This window comes from Bombina bombina, chromosome 1 (assembly GCF_027579735.1).
Source record: "Bombina bombina isolate aBomBom1 chromosome 1, aBomBom1.pri, whole genome shotgun sequence".
Lineage (NCBI taxonomy): Eukaryota > Metazoa > Chordata > Amphibia > Anura > Bombinatoridae > Bombina > Bombina bombina.
Genome location: NC_069499.1, coordinates 1,138,488,560 through 1,138,515,844, shown reverse-complemented (window position 1 = coordinate 1,138,515,844; position 27,285 = coordinate 1,138,488,560). Strand labels below are relative to the sequence as shown.

General features: G+C 40.6%; 1 protein-coding gene across 2 annotated transcripts in view; it reads left to right on the top strand.

The window, feature by feature from the left end:
• KAT2A (lysine acetyltransferase 2A) overlaps positions 1–27,285 on the top strand; it is a 129,375-nt gene that overhangs the window by 28,767 nt on the left and 73,323 nt on the right. The window contains exons 6-9 of one of the 2 annotated variants that reach the window (XM_053699002.1): positions 10,290–10,481; positions 12,592–12,698; positions 13,793–13,882; positions 14,023–14,159. In XM_053699002.1, the coding sequence (XP_053554977.1) occupies positions 10,290–10,481; positions 12,592–12,698; positions 13,793–13,882; positions 14,023–14,159 (526 nt within the window). Of the gene's footprint in view, positions 1–10,289; positions 10,482–12,591; positions 12,699–13,786; positions 13,883–14,022; positions 14,160–27,285 lie in introns of both variants that reach the window. The other variant, XM_053698993.1, reaches the window with a different exon arrangement.

Sequence of the window (27,285 nt, the reverse complement as noted above, 5' to 3'; positions counted from 1 at the left end):
ATATTTATGCTGCCCTAACCGTACAAGCCTGAGTAAAATTACTCAGTCTTTGTTTCTATCCACAGGTCCATGTGAGGGAACTGGCCTCCCAAACCTTGTGAGCTGCCGTGCTGCCTGGCAGAAGTCTTAAGGCAAGTGCTAAATTTAATTTTTCTGGGACACGCATACAGAGAAAAAGATAGCACTTTCACATTCAAAATAATGGGGGACAAGTCACATTCACCTATGATAGGGGAATATTTAATAAGGGCAGCAGAGCAGGTACTGGGGACAAGGAGAATCTGGCTCAGTGATGGTGGTATATTTTTTACTTTACTCCCGACGGCTGTGATAATACTGTGGTTACTCCCACGATGGGCGGAGTTAGATACGGTGGCAGTTCCTGTTGCACACTTTTTTTTCTGGCCCTGACTCGCTTCCTGTGTGCCGCATTGAAAATCAGCTGCGTCACAGATTAAGCAGCGTTGCGGTTACGGACCGTAACTGGTAAAAGATTTGAGTCCGGATCAACTACAAGTTATATACTTTGTTAGTAGGCAGGCAGGTAAGCACCTCAGTAAACATAAGCTGAGGTGTAGAGTTGTTTGGAGTGTTATTTTGGGGGGCATTGTTTAATTCAAATAACAGAAAAATAAGGCAGTTATTTTTATTGTTTAAAATTTAAAGAGACAGTAACAATTTTTTCTTTGGGGGCTATTTTCTAAATTAAAAGATCAGTTTGGTCTGTTTATTGGTGAATAAAGATGGACAAAGAAACCCTGCAAGATGTTACATGTTCTTTATGTTTTGATGCTAATGTAGAACCACCAATCCTTTTCTGTTCCTCATGTATTGAGAGAACTTTACATTAAAGGGATAGACTTTTTCCTGAGCCAACATTGTCTAAGGCAGATACTGTTCAGGAGTCTTCTGACAATGTTCAAGATATCCCGCAGCTTTCTCCTCAAGCGTCCCAAAATTTAGCGTCCATACAACCAGTGCCTTGCGGTTCCTCGATTACTCCACCTGGAGTTACCTTGCAAGACATCGCTTCCCTTATGTCATCAGCGGTATCTGATGCATTGTCTGCTTTTCCCATGCTGAAGGGAAAGCGCAAGAGGAAATGTAATCAATCGTGAATAAGGTTGCTGACACAATAGTGGCTATTCCGAATGTTCCTTCCCAGAAGCCTGAAGAGGAAGATACTTTGGTAGCATCTGAGGGTGAAATCTCAGACGGTATAATTCCTTTAGCTGATACTGAAGTTGTTTCAGGTTTAAGCTCGAACACCTCCGTTTGTTACTTAAGGAGGTTTTAGCTACCCTGGACGACTCTGACACTACCGTCGTAGTCGATCCTAAGAAGTCCAGTAAACTAAACAAGTACTTTGACGTGCCTTCCATGGTGGAGGTATTTCCTGTAGCAGATAGGGCTACAGAGATTATTGCTAAGGAATGGGAGAGACCGGGTATCCCTTTCTCTCTATCCCCTATATTTAAAAAGATGTTTCATATAGCAGACTCTATCAAGGAGTCTTGGCAGACGATACCCAAGGTGGAAGGGGCAATTTCCACTCTAGCCAAGAGAACAACTATTCCCATAGAGGATATTTGTTCCTTTAAGGACCCTATGGACAAGAATTTAGAGGGGTTGCTCAAGAAAATGTATGTACACCAAGGTTTACAATGGCAACCTGCGGTCTGTATTGCTACTGTCACTAGTGTGGCAGCATACTGGTTTGATTCGTTGTCTGATTCTATTCGGACAAACACACCCCTCGAAGAAATCAAGGATAGGATAAAGGCCCTTAAGTTGGCCAACTCCTTTATCACGGATGCTTCCCTTCAGGTTATTAAACTAGGAGCTAAGATTTCTGGTTTTGCCGTACTGGCCCGCAGAGCTTTATGGTTAAAATCTTGGTCTGCGGATGTTTCATCTAAGTCTAAACTTTTGGCGATTCCTTACAAGGGAAAGACCTTGTTTGGGCCGGGTTTGACGGAAATAATTTCTGACATTACGGGAGGAAATTGCCATTTCCTCCCTCAGGATAAGAGAAATAAACAAAAGGGACATCAGAGTAATTTTCATTCCTTTCGAAATTTCAAGGGAAAGCCTTCCTCTCCCTCTTCCAAGCAGGAGCAGTCCAAGCCTTCCTGGAGGCCTAATCAGTCTTGGAAAAAGGGAAAACAATCCAAAAAGCCTGCTATTGAATCAAAGACAGCATGAAGTGCCTGCCCCCAATCTGGGACCGGATCTTGTGGGAGGCAGACTTTCCTTTTCGCTCAGGCTTGGGTTCGAGATGTTCAGGATCCCTGGGCGGTGGACATCGTGTCCCAGGGATACAAGCTAGAGTTCAAGACCTTTCCTCCCAGGGGCAGGTTTCTGCTTTCAAGATTATCTGTAGACCAGATTAAATTAGGGGCGTTCTTACACTGTGTTCGGGACCTCTCCGACCTGGGAGTGATTGTTCCTGTCCTAATGCAGGAACGGGGTCTGGGGTTCTACTCCAATCTGTTCATGGTTCCCAAAAAAGAGGGAACCTTCAGACCAATTTTAGATCTCAAGAGTCTAAACAAGTTCCTCAGAGTACCGTCCTTCAAGATGGAAACTATTCGTTGCCATTCTTCCTTTGGTTCAAGAGGGTCAGTTTATGACACCAGTAGATTTAAAGTGAAGGTAAACTTTGATTAATGAAAGCCCGTTTTTTTAAAATACTATTAAAAACAGGGGCACTTTCATTCATCAGTTTAGAAGGCAGCCGTTTTGATTAAAAACTTACCTTTGTTTTTTTCACAGCCAGAGCAACTTCCCCCACATAGAGATCCTCTATTCACACGTCATCAATGACTAATCCAGCTTCCTCTAATCTCGACATGGCCTCAGGCAATGACTGCCCTGGGGGGAAAGCCAAGATTGGAGGAAGCTGGATTAGTCATTGATGACGTGTGGGGGAAGCTGCTTTGGCTGTGCAAAGGAGAAAGGTAAGTTTTTAATCAAAACGGCTGCTTTGCAAACTTTGATGAATGAAAGTGCCCCTGTTTTTAATAGTATTTTTTTAAAAACGGGCTTTCATTCATCTTCACTTTAAAGGACGCGTTCCCATCCACAGGGACCATCACAAGTTTCTGAAGTTTTCATTTCTAGACAATTGCTTCCAGTTTGTGTCTCTTCCATTCGGCCTTGCCACAGCTCCCAGAATTTTCTCAAAGGTTCTGGGATCCCTGTTGGCTTTGCTCTGTTTGCGGGGCATTGCAGTGGCGCCTTATCTGGACGACATTCTGGTTCAGGCGCCATCCTTTCAACAAGCAAGATCCCACACAGAAATGTTATCTTTCCTGCGATCTCACGGATGGGAGGTAAATTTGGAAAAGAGTTCCTTAGTCCCATCTACAAGGGTAATTTTCTTGGGAACCGTAATAGATTCCTTATCAATGAAAATTTTTCTGACAGAAGTCAGGAAATCAAAGATTTTTGATTCTTGCCTAGTGCTTCAGTCCACTCCTCGGCCATCAGTGGCTCAGTGCATGGAAGTAATCGGTCTGATGGTAGCGGCAATGGACATCATCCAGTTCCCCCATTTCCACCTCAGACCTCTGCAGTTAAGCATGCTCAGACAGTGGAACGGAGATTATGCGGATCTGTCTCCGCGATTACAGCTGGAGCAGGAGACAAGGGATTCTCTTCTTTGGTGGTTGTCTCAGGATTATCGCTCCCAGAGAACCTGCTTTCGCAGACCCTCTTAGGTGATTGTGACAACAGACGCCAGCCTTCTGGGATGGGGAGCAGTCTGGGGCTCTCTAAAGGCTCAAAGAACATGGACTCGGTCGGAGTCTGTTCTACCCATAAATATTCTGGAGCTAAGAGCAATCTTCATTGCTCTTCTAGCCTGGCCTCAGTTAGCCTTGGCCCGGTTCATCAGGTTCCAGTCGGACAACATAACTTCAGTGGCTTACTTCAACCATCAGGGAGTAACTCGGAGTTCCTTGGCCATGACAGAGGTAGCCAAGATAATTCAGTGGGCAGAAAACCACAGTTGATGTCTGTTAGCGATACACATCCCAGGAGTGGACAACTGGGAGGGGGACTTCCTGAGCAGGCAGACCTTTCACCCAGGGGAGTGGGAACTCCATCCGGAAGGGTTTTCCAGCCTGATTCTCAAATGGGGTCAGCCGGAATTAGATCTCATGTCATCTCGGCAGAATGCCAACCTTCCTAGGTACGGGTCGAGGTCAAGGGACCCTCAGGCTGTACTGATAGACGGCGGTACCTGAGAATTTCAGTCTTGCATACCTATTTCCTCTGTTCGCTCTTCTACCTTGGGTCATTGCTTGAATCAAGCAGGAGAGGGCGTCGGTGATTCTCATTGCACCGGCGTGACCTCCCAGGATTTGGTATGCAGACCTGGTGGATATGTCATCTCTTCCACCTTGGAGACTTACGTTGAGAAAGGACCTTCTTCAAGGGCCCTTCCTTCATCCAAATCTAGTTTCTCTGAAGCTGACTGCTTGGAGATTGAACACTTGATTTATCCAAGCGTGGATTTTCAGAATCGGTCATTGAAACCATGATTCAGGCTTGTAAACCTGTGACTAGAAAGATTTACCATAAGATATGGCGTAAATATCTGTATTGGTGTGAATCCAAGGGCTACTCTTGGAGTAGAGTTAGGATTCCTAGAATTCTGTCTTTTCTCCAAGAAAGTTTGGAGAAGGGCTTATTGGCAAGTTCCCTAAAGGGTCAAATATCTGCCTTGTCTATTTTGTTACATAAACGCCTGGCGGACATCCCAGACGTGCAATCGTTTTGTCAGGCTTTTGTCAGGATCAGGCCTGTGTTAAAGCCAGCTACTTCTCCTTGAAATCTTAATTTAGATCTTAAGGTTCTTCAAGGGGCTCCGTTTGAGCCTATGCATTCCTTAGATATTAAGTTGTTATATTGGAAAGTTTTGTTTCTTGTTGCTATTACAGCATTACAGTATGAGTCAGCTTACCTTATTTTTCATTCGGATAAGGTAGTTTTGCGTACTAAGTTAGGGTTTCTCCCTAAAGTAGTTTCAGATCAGAACATTAATCAGGAGATTGTTGTTCTTTCCTTGTGTCCTAATCCTCCTCCTCAAAAGGAACGGCTTCTGCACAATCTGGACGCGGTGCGTGCGTTAAAATTCTATTTACAGGAGACTAAAGATTTTTTTCAGTCTTCTGCTCTGTTTGTGGTTTTCTCTGGAAAACGTAATGGGCAGAAAGCTACGGCTACTTCTCTTTCTTTGTGGCTGAAGAGTATCATTCGCTTTGCCTATGAGCCTCCTGAGGGAGTTACGGCTCATTCTACGAGGGCTGCTTCCCCTTCCTGGGCAAAAATGAAGCTTCAGTGGAACAGATTTACAAGGCTGCAACTTGGTCCTCTCTTCACACTTTTTCAAAATTCTATAAATTTGACACTTTTGCTTTGGCTGAGGCCTCTTGGGAGAAAGGTTCTTCAAGCAGTGGTACCTTCCGTTTAGGTTCCCTGTCTTGTCCCTCCCTTATCATCTGTGTACTTTAGCTTGGGTATTGATTCCCAATAGTAATTAGATGATCCGTGGACTCATCGTGTCATTAGAAAGACAACAAAATTTATGTTGACCTGATAAATTTTATTTTTTTCTTGACACGATGAGTCCACGGCCCGCCCTGATCTTTTTGGACAGGTTGTTGGTATGTTATAAACTTCAGACACCTCTGCACCTTGTTGCTTTCTTTCTCTCCTTTGCTTCGGTCGAATGACTGGGGTTGGAGGGAAGGGAGGTGATATTTAACAGCTTTGCTGTGGTGCTCTTAGCCGCCTCCTGCTGGGCAGGAGTGATATTCCCAATAGTAATAAGATGATCTGTGGACTCATCGTGTCAAGAAAGAAATAAGTTTATCAGGTAAGCATACATTTTGTTTTTTTTGTATGCCTGTATTTTTCTAGTAGGGTTATAAATATTTTGAGTATTTTGAGAAAAGCTCGCCACTTTTTAGTTGGCGAGAAAAAACAGATCTGTAGTGTGAAAATCTTTACAGAATTAAACTGGGATTAGAGAGACCATTTCATGTAAGCCCATAGAATGTCCATGTCTAGCCCATTTTACAAAAAAAACAATTAAGCTTTGTATTTTGAACTTGGAAGTATAAATGTCAGGGATTTTTGCACATCCATTGTACTTAAATTACAATTTACACTGTGCATATTTAATACAATTTTTTCCAGAGTAATTAATATACATACAAATTTAAAATTTTTGAGAATACAATTTTCAATTAAAAATCTTATGTTTTTTTTTTTTATGCACCTTAAAGGGACAGTCTAATCCAAAACAAACTTTTATTATTCTGATAGGGCATGCCATTTTTAAAACAATTTTCAAATGTACATCTATCGCCAATTTTGCTTTGTTCTCTTGGTATTCTTAGTTAAAAGCTAAACCTAGGCGGTTCATATGCTAACTTCTAAGCCCTTGAAGGCCGCCTCTCATCTCAGGGCATTTGGACAGTTTTTCACCACTAGAGGGTGTTAGTCCATGTGTTTCATGTAGATAACACTGTGTTCATGCACATGGAGTTCCTAGGAGCCAGCACTGATTGGCTAAAATGCAAGTCTGTCAAAAGAACTGATATAAGGGAGTAGTTTGCAGAGGCTTAGATACAAGGTAATCACAGAGGTAAAAAGTGTATTCATATAACTGTATTGGTTATGCAAAACTAGGGAATGGGTAATAAAGGGATTATCTGTCTTTTAAAACAATAAATATTCTGGTGTAGACTGTCCCTTTAACAAAACCGTTTTTTCCTGCGTATTTTTGTGTGAATGGTTGCTTTAGATCATTCCACCAGGAAAATAGAAGTACCGACAAGCATTCTTTAATAATCTCGCCAGCCCAGAGACCTTTAGATCATCGGGCCCATAGTTTGTTTTCCAAATCTGTATTAAAAGTACTTTTAAAACCCCTGAAAGTGAAGGTAAACTTTGGTGTATGAAAGCTCGTTTTTTAAAAATACTATTAGAAACAGGGGCACTTTCATTCATTCATTCATTCATCAAAGTTTACAAAAACTTACCTTTTTTTCTTTTCACAGCCAGAGGAGCTTCCCCCTCCTGGAAATCCTCTCTTCACATGTCAGCAATGACTAATCCGGCTTCCTCCAATCACAGCTTTCCCCCCAGGGTAGTCATTGCCTGAGGCCATGCTGGAGGATTGGATTGGAGGAAGCCGGATTAGTCATTGCTGACGTGTGAAGAGAGGATTTCCAGGAGGGAGAAACTGCTCTGGCTGTGAAAAAAACAAAGGTAAGTTTTTAATCAAAATGGCTGATTTGTAAACTTTGATGAATGAAAGTGCCCCTATTTTTAATAGTATTTTTAAAAAACGGGCTTTCATTAATCAAAGTTTACCTTTACTTTAAAGTACAGTGTTATATTTTTAAATGTATCAGTTTTACCATATCTAGCTTCTTAATCTGGGTGAGAAATCGGTTGGAATCAAACTGTTAATCAAACATTATATATGTTACTTGTGTTCTTGCATTTTTTACACCATTCTGTCCAATGTTAGAGGGATATATTTGTTTTAAAAAATACTAGTCAAGGACAAGAATGCCAACTAGCCCAAAGAACTAGGTGGGCTAAAGTGCAAGGGATATGAAACCCCAAACAATTATGTTGTATTTCAGACAGAATTTCCAATTTACTTACATTATAAAATTTGCATAGTTCCTATGGTATTCTTAGTTGAAGAGATATTTAAGTAGCTGCCTGGAGCACTATATGGCAGGAAATAATGGATAACATTGTTGCAAAGCTGACCTCCAGACACTTGCACAGTCATTAGCTTACTTCCCAGAGAACACATTTTGATCATAAAAAAAGTTAGAAAGTTGTGTAAAATGGCATGCTCTATCTGATTCATGAAATTCAAATTTTGAGTTTCATGTCCCTTTAACCTTAAAACTAACAGGAAGTGCATGTTTGTGCCCAACTTATCTGTCTGGATATATAGCTCACTGACTAATAATAACTTCTTCAGCAGCTTAACAAATGGGCAATGACACAGCACACAAGTATAAAAATGAAGATTGTTTGAAATGGGAAAATAGTTTTTAACCCCTTAATGACCGAGGACGTGCAGGGTACGTCCTCAAAAAAAAGGCAGTTAACGCCTGAGGACGTACCCTGCACGTCCTCGGTGTGGAAAGCAGCTGGAAGCGATCCTGCTCGCTTCCAGCTGCTTTCCGGTTATTGCAGTGATGCCTCGATATGGAGGCATCCTGCAATAACCTGACATGGCCATCCGATGCAGAGAGAGCCACTCTGTGGCCCTCTCTGCACCGGACATCGATGGCCGGTATCGTTGGTGGGTGGGAGCCGACTTGGGAGGCGGGTGGGCGGCCATCGGTGTGCCGTGTGACGTTGAGGGGGGCGGGATCGGGGGCGGGACCGTCGGGGGCGCGCACGGACGCGCGCACGTGCACGGAGGGTGGCGGGCGGGCGCGTGCACGGGGCGGGAGCGGGTGGGAACCGCTACACTACGGAAAATGAATTAAAAGTTAAAAGTTAAAAGTAGCATAAGCACAACAAAAAAAAACACAAAAAGAGATCGTGGAGGGGTGGGGGGTTGGTTTTTGTGTGGGGGGAAGCTACACTACAGAAACGTTAAAAAAATGTACAACAAAAACATTTTTTCTTATAAACTGGGTACTGGCAGACAGCTGCCAGTACCCAAGATGGCGCCAATTAAGTTAGAGTGGGAGGGTTATAGAGCTGTTTGGGGGGGATCAGTGAGGTTGGGGGCTAAGGGGGGACTTTTACACAGCAGCATATTTAAATATGCTTTTAAAAATACCACCAAAAAACAAATATAGCTTTTATTTTAGTACTGGCAGACTTTCTGCCAGTACTTAAGATGGCGGGGACAATTGTGGGGTGGGGGAGGGAAGAGAGCTGTTTGGGAGGGATCAGGGGGTCTGATGTTTCAGGTGGGAGGCTGAGCTCTACACTAAATCTAATATTAACCCTGCAAGCTCTCTACAAGCTACCTAATTAACCCCTTCACTGCTAGCCATAATACACGTGTGATGCGCAGCGGCATTTAGCGGCCTTCAAAATACCAAAAAGCAATGCCAAAGCCATATATGTCTGCTATTTCTGAACAAAGGGGATCCCAGAGAAGCATTTACAACCATTTGTGCCATAACTGCACAAGCTGTTTGTAAATGATTTCAGTGAGAAACCTAAAATTGTGAAAAATTTTACGTTTTTTTTAATTTGATCGCATTTAGCGGTGAAATGGTGGCATGAAATATACCAAAATGGGCCTAGATCAATACTTGGGGTTGTCTACTACACTACACTAAAGCTAAAATTACCCCAAAAAGCTCCCTACATGCTCCCTAATTAACCCCTTCACTGCTGGGCATAATACACGTGTGGTGCGCAGTGGCATTTAGTGGCATTCTAATTACCAAAAAGCAACACCAAAGCCATATAAGTATGCTATTTCTGAACAAAGGGGATCCCAGAGAAGAATTTACAACCATTTAAGCCATAATTGCACAAGCTGTTTGTAAATAATTTCAGTGAGAAACCTAAAGTTTATGAAAAAATTTGTGAAAAAGTGAACGATTTTTTTTATTTGATCGCATTTGGCGGTGAAATGGTTGCATGAAATATACCAAAATGGGCCTAGATCAATACTTTGGGTTGTCTACTAAAAAAAAATATATACATGTCAATGGATATTCAGAGATTCCTGAAAGATATCAGTGTTCTAATGTAACTAGCGCTAATTTTGAAAAATAATGGCTTGGAAATAGCAAAGTGCTACTTGTATTTATTGCCCTATAACTTGCAAAAAAAGCAAAGAACATGTAAACATTGGGTATTTCTAAACTCAGGACAATATTTAGAAACTATTTAGCATAGGTGTTTTTTGGTGGTTGTAGATATGTAACAGATTTTGGGGGTCAAAGTTAGAAAAAGTGGGTTTTTTTTCAATTTTTCCTCATATTTTATAATTTTTTTTATAGTAAATTATAAGATATGATGAAAATAATGGTATCTTTAGAAAGTCCATTTAATGGCGAGAAAAACGGTATATAATATGTGTGGGTACAGTAAATGAGTAAGAAGAAAATTACAGCTAAACACAAACACAGCAGAAATGTAAAAATAGCCTTGGTCCCAAACGGACAGAAAATGGAAAAGTGCTGTGGTCATTAAGGGGTTAAATAAAGTTACATGGTAAATTAAAAATTGAAATAAAATTTACTAAAGTATTTTGTTGTGTTTTTATTTAGGTGGCTATGTTATTGTCATGTACCTCAGAGCTGTGATAGCCTTCCTCGCTATGAAACTACACATGTATTTGGAAGGAGTCTGCTGCGCTCCATTTTTACCGTCACACGCAGACAGCTGTTAGAAAAATTTAGGGTTGAGAAAGATAAACTTGTCCCAGAGAAGAGAACGCTTATTCTCACACACTTCCCCAAGTGAGTATTAATGCTCGCACTTTAAATTATATATCAACTTTTGAGGAATTGTTCCTATATGTGTGGTTAGCCGGGTCATAAGTTCCTCTGTTTGTCTGTGGTCAGCAGTATCATCCAGTTCCTCAGTTTGTTCAATTTTCAGCAAATATTATTCTCATTAAAAATGTGTATATCCACAATTGGATAGTCTGCAGTACATCTATTTCATAAGTTGTATCGCTCACCGAGTCTGAGAAACGCGTTGGGAAACAAGTGTAATATTTATTGTATTGGTTTTCATTTTTATATCACTATCCAATTTTGGATATATAAATTTTTAATTAAAATAATATTTGCAGAAAATTGGCTGCTGTGAGTCTAGCATATGCATAGACACCATTCGTTTGGTGGTTCCCAATACGTGCATACCCATCCAAAGGGCAATTTAGTTTTAGGGTTTCATTCCACAGGATACGCTATGGAGCATCCCCTTTTTTATGTTTCTTCTAGATGTCTGCCGTTTGTGAAGCTTGATATAGAGCAGCTTGTGTGTCTGAAGCGACTGAGCATCTGTGGTCTAAAAATGTCAGACTCTTAAAGGGGACTCCATTACTTGTGATCTAATAAGTGAAACACCCTTGAGAGGGCTATAGCCACTTCGATTGATACATTTCTATGGTCTAAAATACTATATATATATATATATATATATATATATATATATATATATATATATATATATATATATATATATAATCCATGAGTTGTATCTAAAGTCTAAAAGTGTGCCATATTTTTTACTGATTAATGAATCCTATAGAGCATATTCACTAATTTGTTTGATACAGGTCCTCTGTTTTGTGTATGTGCGGTTAGCAGGCTCATATAGTTCCTTCATCTGTCCCTTTATGTGTGGTTAACAGTTTATCCCTTTATGTCTGCTTGACAGTCTTATTCAGTCCCTCTGTTTGTCCCTATTTGTGTGGCTAGCAAGCTCATCTAGTTCCTTCATCTGTCCCTTTATGTGTGGTTAGCAGTTTATCCCTATATGTCTGCTTGACAGTCTTATTCAGTCCCTCTGTTTGTCCCTATTTGTGTGGCTAGCAAGCTCATCTAGTTCCTTCATCTGTCCCTTTATGTGTGGTTAGCAGTTTATCCCTATATGTCTGCTTGACAGTCTTATTCAGTCCCTCTGTTTGTCCCTATATGTGTGGCTAGCAGGCTTATCTAGTTTCTTTCTTTATAACTATATGTGTTCTTAACAGTCTTCATCTGTCCCTTTTATGTGTAGTTAGCGGGTTCATCCAGTTTCTCTCTTTGTCCCTATATGTGTGCTTAAGAGTCTTATCTAGTCCCTATGTTTGTCCCTATATGTGTGACTAGCAGGCTCATCTAGTTCCTCCATCTGTCCCTATATGTTTGGTTGGCGGGCTCATCCAGTTCCTAGCATAATTATCTCCATCTGTCCCTGTTTGTATAGTTAGCAGGATCATCTAGTTCCTCTGTCTATCCCTGCCCTGTATGTGTGATTATTGGGATCATCTAGTTCCTCCATCTGTCCCTTTATGTGTGGTTAGCGGGCTCATCCAGTCCCTCTGTTTTGTCTTTATGTGTGCTTAACAATCTTATCCAGTCCCTCTGTTTGTCTTTATATGTGTGCATAACCGTCTCATCCATTCCCTCTGTTTGTCCCTATATGAGTGTCTCGCAGGCTCATCTAGTTCCTTCATCTGTCCTTTTTATGTGTGGTTAGCGGGCTCATCCAGTTTTTCTGTTTGTCCCTATATGTGTGCTTTACAGTCTTATCCAGTCCCTCTTTTTGTCCCTATATGTTTGGTTGGCGGGATCATTCAGTTCCTAACAGGATTATCTAGTTCGTCCATCTGTCCCTGTTTGTGTAGTTAGCAGGAGCATCTAGTTCCCTGTATGCGTGATTAGTAGGATCATCTAGTTCCTCCATCTGTCCCTATATGAGTGGTTAGCAGCATGCCCTAGTTCCTCCTTTTTATCTCTATATATTTGGTTAGCAGGTCCTTCTTCTTATGCGCCACCTGCCACAACAGCACAACTGTTTGTGCTGTTGTTTTCTTTTTATACTCTAAAACAGAGTTGCATCTCCTTACCTTTATAGATTTCTCTCAATGTTAGAAGAAGAAATCTATGGTGAGAATTCGCCCATCTGGGAAGCAGATTTTACAGTCCCAACCTCAGAAGGCCCCCAGTTGGTGTCACGCCCAGGTAAAGGAGTTTCATTCCCACAAAATGTAATTTGAAAATAGCTTACTACAAAAATAGTACATACTAAGTAGTACACGTTCTAGGAGTGTGGGGATTCATTATGCAATATGTTTTTTAAGATATTTGTAGTGCAGATATTTATATGCAAAAAAAATGTAGTGGTAATAAGTTAAAGAAAAAACCCTCCTTTGGGCCTTGTGAGTGTGGTGCAGCCATGTCCCTCAAGACACATTGGGCAAGGAGTCCGTGTCTGTTTTTCACCATCACCCTAAGGGAGACTTTCCCCAGGGTCATATTACAAATACATAAGGAAAGATAATTAATTTGCCAGTAAGGAGCAACAGTTCAGTGGCTTGTTCTATGGCCCGGTTACTACCTGGGAATAGCTTCCTTTAGCACAATTAAGCCTTTCACAGAGAAGAACTTTCTTGAAGTATATCAGTCTGAACCCACCTCACAAGGTCAGTCCAGTCTTAAAATACCAGACAATACTCCTCTGAATAAGGGAAATGGCAACCCCAGATAATTGTGTCCCAAAATATCAACGCTTAATTTCTAAGCATTTTAAAATTAGCAAAGAGGGATAAGGTTGTTATAACAATACTTGTTAAATGCAGTATTTTAAAAGGTGAATAAATCTAATAACATTGCATTTATTCATTTGATGTCTGTGTTTGTGGGTTGTGACCTTGACTTCTAAAATGGGAGAGACTGACAGAACTCCCTTTTATGTATATTTCTTACTTGCACACATTGTCAAAAACTTATTTTTCTGTGTACATATATGAGATTACCAAAAAAAGTTTATTTTGCTTACTTGAGGATTGTCTGTTGGAGCTTGGTTCAGGCTGTTAGATGACAGTGTAATAGGTGTAACTCCTCTTAATGTAACTTATCTTCACTCAGTAACTGATGCTGGGTATCCTGCCACCAACCCAGACATTGTTTTATGCATATCTCTGGGCACCATTATTATTTCCATACCCATTGTATACTTTTCTCAATGTTTTGCTGTTTTGTTTTTTGTTTATTTATATATATATTTACCACTAAGTGCTCACATCTCAGTGCCACTTCTGTTTTGGTAGCTACAGTGACCAACACTTCTGTAACCAGTACACCTATGAATAGCAGCTCTTCATTGACGTCTAATGGGGATGCCAACAGTTCGGAGCCTATGACAGGTTAGAAAATGTCTTATCTTCCTTTTACCTGCACTTTACTTTTCTCAAGTGCTTTGCTTGGAACATTTCTTCTGTGTGTTTGTTTCAGGAGGGAATCACCATGATGTAAATATGACTGCATTTGTTTTATCTCTATGCAGGTGAGAAAAGAAAACTGTCAGACAGTTTGACACTGGAGGATGCAAAGAGAATTCGAGTGATGGGAGACATCCCCATGGAGCTGGTGAATGAGGTCATGTTGACCATCACAGACCCTGCTGCAATGCTGGGACCTGATGTAAGATACTACTGAGCTATTGCTTTTAAGTTATTTTGTGCTGGGGAAAAAGAGCTTTCGTCTAATAAAATAAAGGTTTCCATAGTGTTGACAAGAGATTATCTACCGTAAATTGGAAGATAGAAAAAAGCTCTAGAAATGCTATCCTGGTGCCTCAGTTAAACCCCTCAAGTTTAAACTCAAAATATACAATAAAAGAAAGAAAAAGAGGAGCGCTAAATGCACGGATATAAAAAATAGGGACATCTCCCTTAAAGGGACATTGCAACCAAATTTTTTCTTTCGTGATTCAGATAGAGCATGCAATTTTAAGCAAATTTCTAATTTACTCCTATGATCATTTTTTCTTTGTTCTCTTGCTATCTTTATTTGAAAAAGACATCTAAGCTTTTTTTTTTTTTTTTTTTTTTTTTTTGGTTCAGACTCTGGACAGCACTTTTTTATTGGTGGATGAATGTATCCACCAATCGGCAAGAACAACCCAGGTTGTTCACCAAAAATGGTCCGGCATCTAAACTTACATTCTTGCATTTCAAATAAAGATACCAAGAGAATGAAGAAAATTTGATAATAGGAGTAAATCAGAAAGTTGCTTAAAATGTCAAGCTCTATCTGAATCACAAAAGAAGAAATTTGGGTTCATTGTCCCTTTAAGCGATAATGAAAGAAGTTTAAAATAGGATAATAACCAGAATCAATAATAAAGACCCAGGTTAATACAATCTCTAGACACAATAGATTGAATGTATTTACGACATATATTATCAGTAGTTCATATTAGGCTAAACAACCACCAAAATGAAGGAAACAGCAAAGTCCTGAAAATTCACAATGAGGACCGCCAAAGGTAAAGTAACTGTGAATCCAAAAAAAGCTTGATATGGCCAAAGTAGCTGTTACTCTCTAGATAGAGTTAGTAGGGGTGCTTGTACTGCAGGTCGTTTTGTTGGTTCCTCTCAGCGGCTCCGTCCGCGTCCAGGACAACCTGTAACCCACAGGATGAAAAAAATGTTCCTTCATATGCTGTTGAACTCACATTAGCTTGCTCTATAGTTGTCCCCTTTAATTTTTCTTTTGAAATATTCACCTCCTATATTGCAAATAATAAGCTAGCTTTATTTAAAATTATGGTAAATTGATATAAACGTCTCATTCCCCTCTAGTGGAAACAACATTGGAAGAATTCTGTGATGCACATGCAGACGTATTTTTTATTTTTTTGTATTATTTGGAATTGTATTGGAATGGTGTTTCAGAATGGTTTGATGGGAATGGAGATAGGAACAACCGCAATAGTGGAACAATTACTTTTACAATTTACTTAGTTTTTGTCCAATATAATTTTTATTGAGGTAACATATAGAGCAGTACAAAATACACACTTACACAGGCCCTCAACCCGTAAGGGCAAACAGGAGTAGTATACAGTACCGCATATAAATCAAACATTATCGCAATATCATAAAACATAGATAAAAGCATACAGTTAAACATCTAAAGTCAAAGGAAATGCTAGTATTGAAATTCTACCTGTATGATTATTAGAGCCAAAAAGTAACCTCAGAGTTTCAAATTAACATATAGGGCCACTTTTAAGCCCTTGGGTCTATAAATGTCCATATGTATGTAAAGCTTTCAAATATATAGCATGTAGGGCCACATTTAAGCCGTTATATATTGCACACTCCTTAACCCCTTAATGACCGGACCATTTTTCAATTTTCTTACCCTTAATGACAAAGGCTATTTTTACATTTCTGCTGTGTTTGTGTTTAGCTGTAATTTTCTTCTTACTCATTTACTGTACCCACACATATTATATACCGTTTTTCTCGCCATTAAATGGACTTTCTAAAGATACCATTATTTTCATCATATCTTATAATTTCCTATAAAAAAAATATAAAATATGAGGAAAAAATTGAAAAAAACACACTTTTTCTAACTTTGACCCCCAAAATCTGTTACACATCTACAATCACCAAAAAACACTGTGCTAAATAGTTTCTAAATTTTGTCCTGAGTTTAGAAATACCCAATGTTTACATGTTCTTTGCTTTTTTTGCAAGTTATAGGGCCATAAATACAAGTAGCACTTTGCTATTTCCAAACCACTTTTTTTCAAAATTAGCGCTAGTTACATTGGAACCCTGATATCTGTCAGGAATACCTGAATATCCCTTGACATGTATATAATTTTTTTTAGAAGACATCCCAAAGTATTGATCTAGGCCCATTTTGGTATATTTCATGCCACCATTTCACCGCTAAATGTCATCAAATAAAAAAATTCACTTTTTCACAAATTTTGTCACAAACTTTAGGTTTCCCACTGAAATTATTTACAAACAGCTTCTGCAATTAAGGCACAAATGGTTGTAAAAGCTTCTTTGGGATCCCCTTTGTTCAGAAATAGCAGACTTATATGGCTTTGGGGTTGCTTTTTGGTAATTAGAAGGCCGTTAAATGCTGCTGCGCACCACACGTAAATTATGCCCAGCAGTGAAGGGGTTAATTAGGTAGGTTGTAGGGAGCTTGCATGGTTAATTTTAGCTTTAGGGTAGTGTAGTAGACAACCCCAAGTATTGATCTAGGCACATTTTGATATATTTTATGCCACTATTTCACCGCCAAATGCGAGCAAACAATTAAAAAAAAATTCATTTTTCACAATTTTAGGTTTCTCACTGAAAGTATTTACAAACAGCTTGTGCTATTATGGCACAAATTGTTGTAAAAGCTTCTTTGGGATCCCCTTTGTTCAGAAATAGCAGACTTATATGGCTTTGGCATTGCTTTTTGGTAATTAGAAGGCCGCTAAATGCTGCTGCGCACCACACGTAAATTATGCCCAGCAGTGAAGGGGTTAATTAGGTAGGTTGTAGGGAGCTTGCAGGGTTAATTTTAGCTTTAGGGTAGAGATCAGCTTCCCACCTGACACATCCCACCCCCTGATCCCTCCTAAACAGCTCTCTTCCCTCCCCCACCCCACAATTGTCCCCGCCATCTTAAGTACTGGCAGAAAGTCTGCCAGTACTAAATAAAAGGAGTTTTTCTTTTTTTTAATAAAAAAAAATAAAATGTTTTAGCTGTGATTGACCCCTGCCTTAGCCCCAACCTCCATGATTCCCCCCCCCCCAGCTCTCTAACCCTCTCCCCTACCTAATTGCCGCTATCTTGGGTACTGGCAGCTGTCTGCCAGTACCCAATTTGCCCCAAAAACAAAAGTATTTTTTTCTCTTTTTGCCATTATTAATGTTTTCTGTAGTGTAGCAGCCCCTCACAATACCCCAACCCCCTCCCCCTCCCAGATCCTTATATATTTATTTTTTTAAAATCTTTTTTCCCCCCTCTTCCCTCCTCATTGGTGTCAGTGGCCAGCTAATCGCGCGCGCCCCCGCACACACGCGCACGCGCGCCCCCGCACGCTCCCGGCACCCGGCGTGCACATTGCACTTACAGGAACCGGATGCCGGGTAGCGATGGGCCGCCCACCCGCCTCCCTGTTATGCTCCCACCCACCAACGAACGGCACCATCGCTACCGGTGCAGAGAGGGCTACAGAGGGGCTCTCTCTGCATCGGAGTCTTCTAAAAAGGTATTGCAGGATGCCTCCATATGGAGGCATCACTGCAATACCCTGAGAGCTGCTGGAAGCGATTGCGATCGCTTCCAGCACTCTGTTAGACAACTGACGTACCAGGTACGTCTATTGTCATTAACTGGTTGTTTTTGCATGACGTACCTGGTACGTCAGTTGTCATTAAGGGGTTAAACTAGAGAGAACACACTCCGATCTCTAACCACTAGAAAAAGCATATCAAAAGGGAGGAGAGTAAGACTAACATTATATATTATAGGAGTGGTAATATTACTAGCCGCTACATTATGTTAGCCATATGTAGAATAGCAGGGAAATTAAATGGAATCTGTGTTCCTAAGTTTAATTGTTAAACAAATACTAAGGGAAAACCCTTAGGGGGGGGAATCGGAGCCAGACAGCCAATAATATAAAACTAGACAAATAGAACTGTGAGGGAAGAAGGTTCACAACTAACCCATGTAACATAGCTAATAAATGCCCATGTAAAAGCAGTTAAGGACTATTCTTGATGTTTTACAGAAATATATATATACATACAATTAGCTTCGAGAGATCTATATATTAGCACTCATACTAAACTTTAACGTCACTTGACTATTAGTGAGATATAAATATAGTCACAAAGTTATTGCAGACATTTCTCAGTGGACTATCCTTATATCCCATTGGTGTAACCTAACACATATAATGCTATATCAGAGTAAGACAGGACAACTTAACATGGTTAACTAACCGCCTCGCTCTGACTTAGTGCCATCATTTAATCCAATGTATTTGTTGGAGTGAGTATTCTCGGCTATAAAATGGGATAGGCTGTTTTGTTGAAATACACTAAGGGATGCAGTCTTTACCAATAGACAGGGTTCAAGAACTCAACTAGCTATGGTAATCAAACATAAAGCCAGTAACTAAGACATATAGAAACATACAATACACAAAATGTAGGTTAACATTTTCAATAACATATACAATATAAAGAGTATCTGTCTTTATGAACAGCACAATGAGATTTCTATTGTTCATACACACCCAGAGCACATTAAAATATAGATGAAAAGCAAAAAAAAACACCCTTATAACTAAACTTGCAAGTTACTACCTAATAGCATCGTATATTATTATCTCAGAACATTTAAATAGCTACGGGTACATATAACGGATGTTAATAAAAGAGCAATAGGATCTGTGTATGTATGTTCAGCGATCAAAATATGTAACCTCCTAGTCCATGATATAAAAAAATGACTAGTACATAAAGAATAAGGGGCTGAAGAATACAGATATAGACTAAAACAGAACATCTTATGTCTAAAGAATCCTATAGTAGTGTGCACTCAACTAGGGATGAGTCTTAGTAAGAAACTGCTAGGGACTAAGATATTATCTAGTAGACTTTCCTAAGCAATATATATACATGGAAACAGGCGAAGCTATAGTAAATGTCCTTAATATAGCCTATCTCTGTAGGACAATGAATATATAATATGCTAAATCTTTTGCAGGGCAATATTAAGAGCTCTAGTTGAATTTGTTGTCAAATGTAAGTTGTTTGCATTACCTAGGAAGTATCCAGCCAACTATAATAAAGCCATATTTAGACTGTATGGTATCAATTAGCCTAGCGAAATTCTCAGTAACTATTGTACAGTAATATAGACTGTAATACCTAGGATGTGCAGATACTAGTATGTTCACAAACCGAAAAGCAAAAAATTTTTTCACTTGGTATTAGCACATTAGTGTCTAAAGTTTGTGTAATGAAGTCCCTATCCTATGTTCAAGATCTAATATAAAGGATATAAACAATTTAGCCCTGCATAGGACAAATTTCGCTCCTATGTAGAAGACCAATAATGTGCCAGCTTAACAACTAACACTGACACCAAGTATGCACAGGATAAAACTGAAAACATTCAACAAACTGTAAGAACATCATGTGAAAAATATTATAAGAAAAGTTACTGCAGCATTTTTTAGGCAGGTAGATCAAGCTAGCAAGCCATCATATATCCTAAAACGTGAATCAGTCACACTAGGAGACTTCCAGAATTGTATTGGTGTAAACAAGTCTTTATCCAATGCCAAGTCTATACTGTCTCTCCAAAGCAGCTGGCAGTAGCTGTGCAAACCCTGCAAGATAGTGTTTCCCTATGGCGGCTTTCCAGGCGTCTTGTCTCACCATGCATACGTTTGTTTTAGTCTAGTGACTACGAACTGTTTGTGGCCCTCTAACTGAAGCTATCACAAATACTACAACGTGGGGTGTCTTGGTACCTTCAGTGCGCTAGTAGCAGGGTTTCTGGCGTGGTCACTAGCCGTTAGTAGCCTAAAGGTAATTTGAGCCTCTCGGTGTCTCTTTGACAATGGCGGCTGAATAGTACACTCTGTGCGATGACTATTATCAGCATGCAAACTATTTTGGTGATCGAGATCCAACTCTAGTGCCGGAATGGGCCTTTCCCCAGCCTCTATACTCTGGCTTGTATTGTGCTGCTCACTCTCAGATGTGCGACAACCTCCCGGGGTGAGGGGCACTGACAAAAGTGAGGCCGTGGAATCTGGTGTAGTCAGCAATCTGACCGAGGTAGATGCAGACACTTTGCAGACATGTGGGCTAGGTGCAGCTCTCACAGTGGGGTCATCTCCTATTACTCTGCATGTCGATCGGTTACATACCTCCATTGTCGGTGACCTGTTCTAAATTATCCAACTCCTTCATCGTAGTCGCACATGTTTCTAGGAAGTCCCATTCCAATTTGTTAATGTGTTCACTTAGACGTTGCGTCACCTCCAATACCACTTCTTCCAGACCCATTGTAATCCTAGTCTTCCTGAATTTGTCTTATCGGTATACCGGTATAGAGCAACTTGCTGTATCTAATTAAGAGATCAAACTGGGTATTCCATAGCATTTAGGATGGCTGCTCTTCAGTCGCGCCGCATGGGAGCTGTGGTAAAGAAAAAGTTCAACTCTAAGGGCTACGATCCTCTTTTCGACTTCATACTTTAAAAAAATGTTCTCTAGCTCATCTGTTATACATGTCAAGTAAATTGGGCAATGTTGAGCAGTCTTGAGATAATTTATATCTACTTAAATCTATTTTTCATACGGAGCTCTCTCAATATGCGACTGCTCAGACGGCTGGCTTGCTCCGCCCCCGTTTTTGTCCTATTTTGTTCATTGCTCTTCACATTTTATATTTTCCCATATGTCACTAATAAAAGGAGTTCCCCCCCCTTCTCTTTTGTGATCTAACAATGTTATACTCTCAAGCAGGCAACTACTCAATATTTTCAAATTTCCCCTCTCGTCCTTTATTTATTATGTATACCATCTTCATGTTGTGTGAATGTTCAATTTTGTTGTTGTTGTGTGCACATGCTCAATAGGAGCTTGTTCCCCAGAAAGTGTGAATATAAAAAGACTGTGCAAAATTTGATAATAGAAGTAAATTGGAAAGTGTCTTAAAGGGACAGTAAAGTCAAAATTAAACTTTCATGATTCATTTCTCTTGTAAGATGTATCGAGTCCACGGATTCATCCTTTACTTGTGGGATATTCTCCTTCCCAACAGGAAGTGGCAAAGAGAGCACACAGCAGAGCTGTCCATATAGCTCCCCCTCCAGCTCCACCCCCCAATCATTTTCTTTGCCGGCTCTAAGCAATCGGAAGAGTAAAGTGAATGTGGTAGAAAAAATGTAGTTTTTATTTTCATCAAGCAAGATTTTGTTATTTTAAATGGTACCGGTGTGTACTATTTACTCTCTAGCAGAAAGAAGATGAAGATTTCTGCAGGGAGGAAGATGATTTAGCATGTTGTAACTAAAATCCACTGCTGTTCCCACACAGGACTGAGGAGTACAAGAAAACTTCAGTTGGGGGGAACGGTTTGCAGGTTAGGCTGCAATAAGGTATGTTCAGTCTTTTTTCTTCTAGACAAGACTGATAATGCTAGAGAAGACTGATAATATCCCCATGAGGGAAGGGTAAGCTGTATTCAGAGACTAAGTATGGAATTTAAAGCTTACATAACAGGGCTAGTTTATGCTGGTTGACACTACTTTCAAGGCAAACGTTTTTTTTATTGAAAATATCGTTTTTTGAGACACTTTGAAGGTTCCTTTGGGTTTCTTTCAGGGGTTGTTACCCACATGGCTAATATTAAAACACTTTGCAGTGTTTCTTTAGGCCTCACAAGCACCAGAGTGAGGTGGGAGGGGCCTAATTTCGCGACTCTGTTGCGCAGTTATATTTGACTAGAAATTCAGGCTGTTTCACATGGAGGGTCCTGCTGCAGTTTGAGGGCCTATAAGAAGCTTTTTCCCCACAAATCTGGTTCCTAAGGGAAGGTAGGGCCACAGCAGAGCTTTGGCAAGGTGCTGAACGTTTTTTTAACCATTTTTTTGGCTTACTGTCGATCCGGTTTGGGCATTAAGGGGTTAATCGTTTTTATTGCTAGTTGTGCAATCTTACTAATGCTTTAGGTACATACTGTAAAAATTTCGAAAAGTTTGCTGCATTTTTCACTATTTTGCAAAATTGTGTGCCTTTTTTATCTCTTAAAGGCACAGTAACGTTTTTTTTCAGCAGGATCTTCTAATACAAGGTCTTTTCAAGCATCCAAATCTAATTTCTCTGCGTTTGACTGCTTGGAGATTGAACGCCTAATTCTATCAAAGCGTGGTTTCTCTGAGTCGGTTATTGATACCCTGATTCAGGCTAGAAAGCCTGTCACCAGGAAAATCTACCATAAGATTTGGCGAAAATATCTTTTTTGGTGTGAATCCAAGGGCAACTCATGGAGTAAGATTAGGATTCCCAGGATATTGTCCTTTCTCCAAGAAGGATTGGAGAAAGGATTATCAGCTAGTTCCTTAAAAGGACAGATATCTGCTTTGTCTATCCTTTTACACAAACGTCTGGCAGAGGTACCAGACGTTCAAGCGTTTAGTCAGGCTTTAGCCAGAATCAAGCCTGTTTATAGACCTGTGGCTCCGCCATGGAGTCTGAATTTAGTTCTTTCAGTTCTGCAAGGGGTTCCGTTTGAACCTTTACATTCCATAGATATTAAGCTTTTATCTTGGAAAGTTGTTTTTAGTAGCTATCTCTTCTGCTCGAAGAGTTTCAGAGCTATCTGCTTTACAGTGTGATTCACCTTACCTGGTTTTCCATGCAGATAAGGTAGTTTTGCGTACCAAACCCGGTTTTCTTCCTAAGGTTGTGTCTAATAAGAATATTAACCAGGAAATTGTTGTTCCTTCTCTGTGTCCTAATCCTTCTTCGAAGAAGGAATGTCTATTACACAATCTTGATGTAGTTCGTGCTTTAAAGTTCTATTTACAAGCAACTAAGGATTTCAGACAAACACCTTCATTGTTTGTTATCTATTCTGGTAAGAGGAGAGGTCAGAAGGCGACTGCTACCTCTCTTTCCTTTTGGCTGAAAAGCATCATCTGTTTGGCCTATGAGACTGCTGGCCAGCAGCCTCCTGAAACAATTACTGCTCATTCTACCAGAGCAGTGGCTTCCACATGGGCTTTTAAAAATGAGGCTTCTGTTGAACAGATTTGTAAGGCAGTGACTTGGTCTTCGCTGCATACTTTTTCCAAATTTTACAAATTCGATACTTTTGCTTCTTTGGAGGCTATTTTTGGGAGAAAGGTTTTACAAGCCGTAGTGCCTTCCGTTTAAGGTACCTGTCTTGTTCCCTCCCTTCATCCGTGTCCTAAAGCTTTGGTATTGGTATCCCACAATTAAAGGATGAATCCGTGGACTCAATACATCTTACAAGAGAAAACAGAATTTATGCTTACCTGATAAATTACTTTCTCTTGTGATGTATCGAGTCCACGGCCCGCCCTGGCTATTAAGTCAGGTAGCTTTTTTTGTTAAACTACAGTCACCACTGCACCCTATGGTTTCTCCTTTTTCTTCCTAACCTTCGGTCGAATGACTGGGGGGGTGGAGCTGGAGGGGGAGCTATATGGACAGCTCTGCTGTGCGCTCTCTTTGCCACTTCCTGTTGGGAAGGAGAATATCCCACAAGTAAAGGATGAATCCGTGGACTCGATACATCACAAGAGAAAGTAATTTATCAGGTAAGCATAAATTCTGTTTTCATGCAATTTTAATCAACACTCCAATTGACTTCTGTTTTCAAATTTGCTTCATATCTTTTATTGAAGAGAAAAACAAGGTAGGCTCATAAGAGCTTAGGAATGTGCACGCGTCTTTAGTACTCTGGCAGCAGTTTTTTGCAACCTTATTTGTAGATTTGTTATACAATGTTGCAAAACACTGCTGTCATAGAGTTCTAAGGACACATGCACATTCCTAAGCTCTTATGAGCCTACCTCTTTTTTTTTTCTCTTGAATAAAAGATACCAAGAGTACGAAGCAAATTGACAACAGAAGTAAATTAGAAAGTTGTTTAAAATTGCATGCTCTATCTGAAACATGAAAGTTTAATTTTGACTTTACTGTCCTTTTTAAAACTGCATGCTCTGTCTCAATCATGAAAGTTTATTTTGACTTGAGTCCCTTTTTAAATTACTATTGGGAATTAAGAACCTGGCCACCAGGAGGAGGCAAAGACACCCCAGCCAAAGTCTTAAATACCTCCCCCACTTCCCTCATCCCCCAGCCATTCTTTGCCTTTCGTCACAGGAGGATGGCAGAGGAGTGCCGGAGTTTGAGTAGTCTCTTAGGGAGGGTAGTACTCTTCGCAGTGGGACTGGAGTTTCAAGTACTCCTGTCAGCCTCTCGGTGAGAGCCTGGGCGAAAGTTAAGAGTCCAGAGATGCAGGGAGAGTCTTTCTTCTACAAGATATGACGAGTCCACGGATTTCATCCTTGTGGGATTTATCCTCCTGCTAACAAGAAGTGGCAAAGAGCACCACAGCAGAGCTGTATATATAGCTCCTCCCTTCCCTCCACCCCCACTCATTCTCTTTGCCTGTGTTAGTAATAGGAAGAGGTAAAGTGAGGTGCTGTTATCTTGGAAAGTTTTGTTTTTTGGTTGCTATTTCTTCTGCTCGTAGTTTCTGAGCTTTCAGCATTGCAATGTGATTCACCTTATCTTATCTTCCATTCTGATAAGGTGGTTTTACGTACCAAACCTGGTTTCCTTCCTAAGGTTGTTTCTAATAAGAATATTAATCAGGAAATCGTTGTTCCTTCATTATGTCCTAATCCTTCTTCTAAGAAGGAGCGTAAGTTGCATAACCTGGACGTAGTCCGTGCCTTGAAGTTTTACTTTCTGGCGACTAAGAATTTCCGTCAATCATCTTCATTATTCATTGTTTATTCTGGAAAGCGTAGGGGTCAGAAAGTTACGGCTTCCTCTCTTTCTTTTTGGCTGAGGAGTATCATCCGTCTGGCATATGAGACTGCTGGACAGCAGCCTCCTGAACGAATTATGGCTCATTCTACTAGGGCTGTGGCTTCCTCATGGGCATTTAAAAACGATGCTACTGTTGAATAGATTTGCAAGGCTGCAACTTGGTCGTCTCTTCACACTTTTTACAAATTTGATACTTTTGCTTCTTCTGAGGCTGGTTTTGGGAGAAAGGTTCTTCAAGCAGTGGTGCCTTCCGTTTAGGTCTCTGTCTTGTCCCTCCCTTTCATCCGTGTCCTATTGCTTTGGTATTGTATCCCAGAAGTAAGGATGAAATCCGTGGACTCGTCATATCTTGTAGAAGAAAAGTAAATTTATGCTTACCTGATAAATTAATTTCTTCTACGATATGACGAGTCCACGGCCCACCCTGTCATTTTTAAGACAGATTTGGTTTATTTTATATTTTTATCAACTTCAGTCACCTCTGCACCTTTAGCTTTTCCTTTCTCTTCATAACTTCGGTCGAATGACTGGGGGTGGAGGGAAGGGAGGAGCTATATATACAGCTCTGCTGTGATGCTCTTTGCCACTTCCTGTTAGCAGGAGGATAAATCCCACAAGTAAGGATGAAATCCGTGGACTCGTCATATCGTAGAAGAAATTAATTAATCAGGTAAGCATAAATTTACTTTTCTGCGAAACCATCCCAACTCGTATTAACAGCTCCATAAGCAATCAGCATTGACGAGTTTCGCTGCCTGCTTTCTACACTCAAGTCCATGTCAGGAGCGAGGCAACTAACCTGTCACACTTGAAGGGCCATGTTCCTGTTCCACGGCGTAGATTCTGGTAAGATTGTTTCATTTTTTATTAATAATGATAACATAGAAGACAGGGTAACAGTGTGGCGTCTTTTTATCTTTACAGAATCAAGAGTTGATATTGCTCGAAGGGTGATTATTGAACAGGGGGTGTTTATACATGATATTGATTATTGTGTTATTGTTCCATTATGTGCGAGATGAGGCTCTGGCAGTGTTTCAGGTTACTTGCGGAAACTTTGCGCGGCCATTTTTTGAGGCGTTTTTCCCTAGTGCAGGGGCGGTCCTGCCAAGCATTCCATGTGACTGGGTGTGGCTATCCTTCCTGTTGATCTGTGGTGCAGGAGACGTTGCGGTATCTGTAGTTCAGGTCCTAGGAGGTGGTGAGTGCCCCGGCCATTGGTGGTATAAAGGTGCCTTTTTAATAAATAAAGCTAGTCTAACCAAACGCGCAAGCGATGGAGGACTCTGACGCGTTGGAAGGCTCTCCTTCCTTAATAAAGTCTCATTTGTGTATTTATTGTGAGGAGGTTCTGGTAGATCAGCCTGCTCAACTATGTTCCACATGCCTTGATAAAGTTACAACATCTAAATGTAAACGGATGTCTAGTACTACTGGGCCGTCCACCTCTGAGGGCTCTTCGTCCCGGGAGGTGCGTTCCCTACATTCATCTCCGATTGCGCCCCGGTGTCCAAACGTTACTCCTTCGGAGAGATTCGTTGGCCGCCAGACTTTGCGGACCAACTGGAATCGGCGGTTTCAAAAGTGATCAGTGTTTATCATAGCGGCCCGGTCCAGGGTTCGTCCTCGCCGATGGAAGATCCAGAGGCTCTATATGATGACGAGGCCCACTCCGACTCTTCAGAGGAGGCCCCTTCTGGGTCGTAGTCCATGTCATCTAAACCTCCGGTGGCGGAGGAGCCTGGTTATAGGTTTAGGATGGAGAATTTGCGCTTTCTGCTACGGCAGGTGCTTGCTACTCTGGAGGTTCCGGAAACTAAAATACCGGAGGAACTTGCGATTCCTAAGCTTGACAAGGTATACAAGGACAGGGTAGTACCCTCAGTCTTTCCCGGTTCCCATTAAGATGGCTTATATTACGAACGAATGGGAGCGATTAGGTTCTTCCTTTTCCCCTTCTTCTTCCTTTAAAAAACTGTTCCCCGCAGAGGATCATTCGAAGGCTCTTCTTCTTCAATTTCACGGTTGGATGATCAACGCAGGAAAGAGTTCTCTGGTTCCACAGGGTGGAGTTCCTGGGCACGATAATAGATTCTATGTCCATGAAGATATTTCTCACAGATCAGCGGCGCAGGAAGCTTGTGTCCACCTGTCTTGCCCTTCAGTCCTCCACAAGGCTG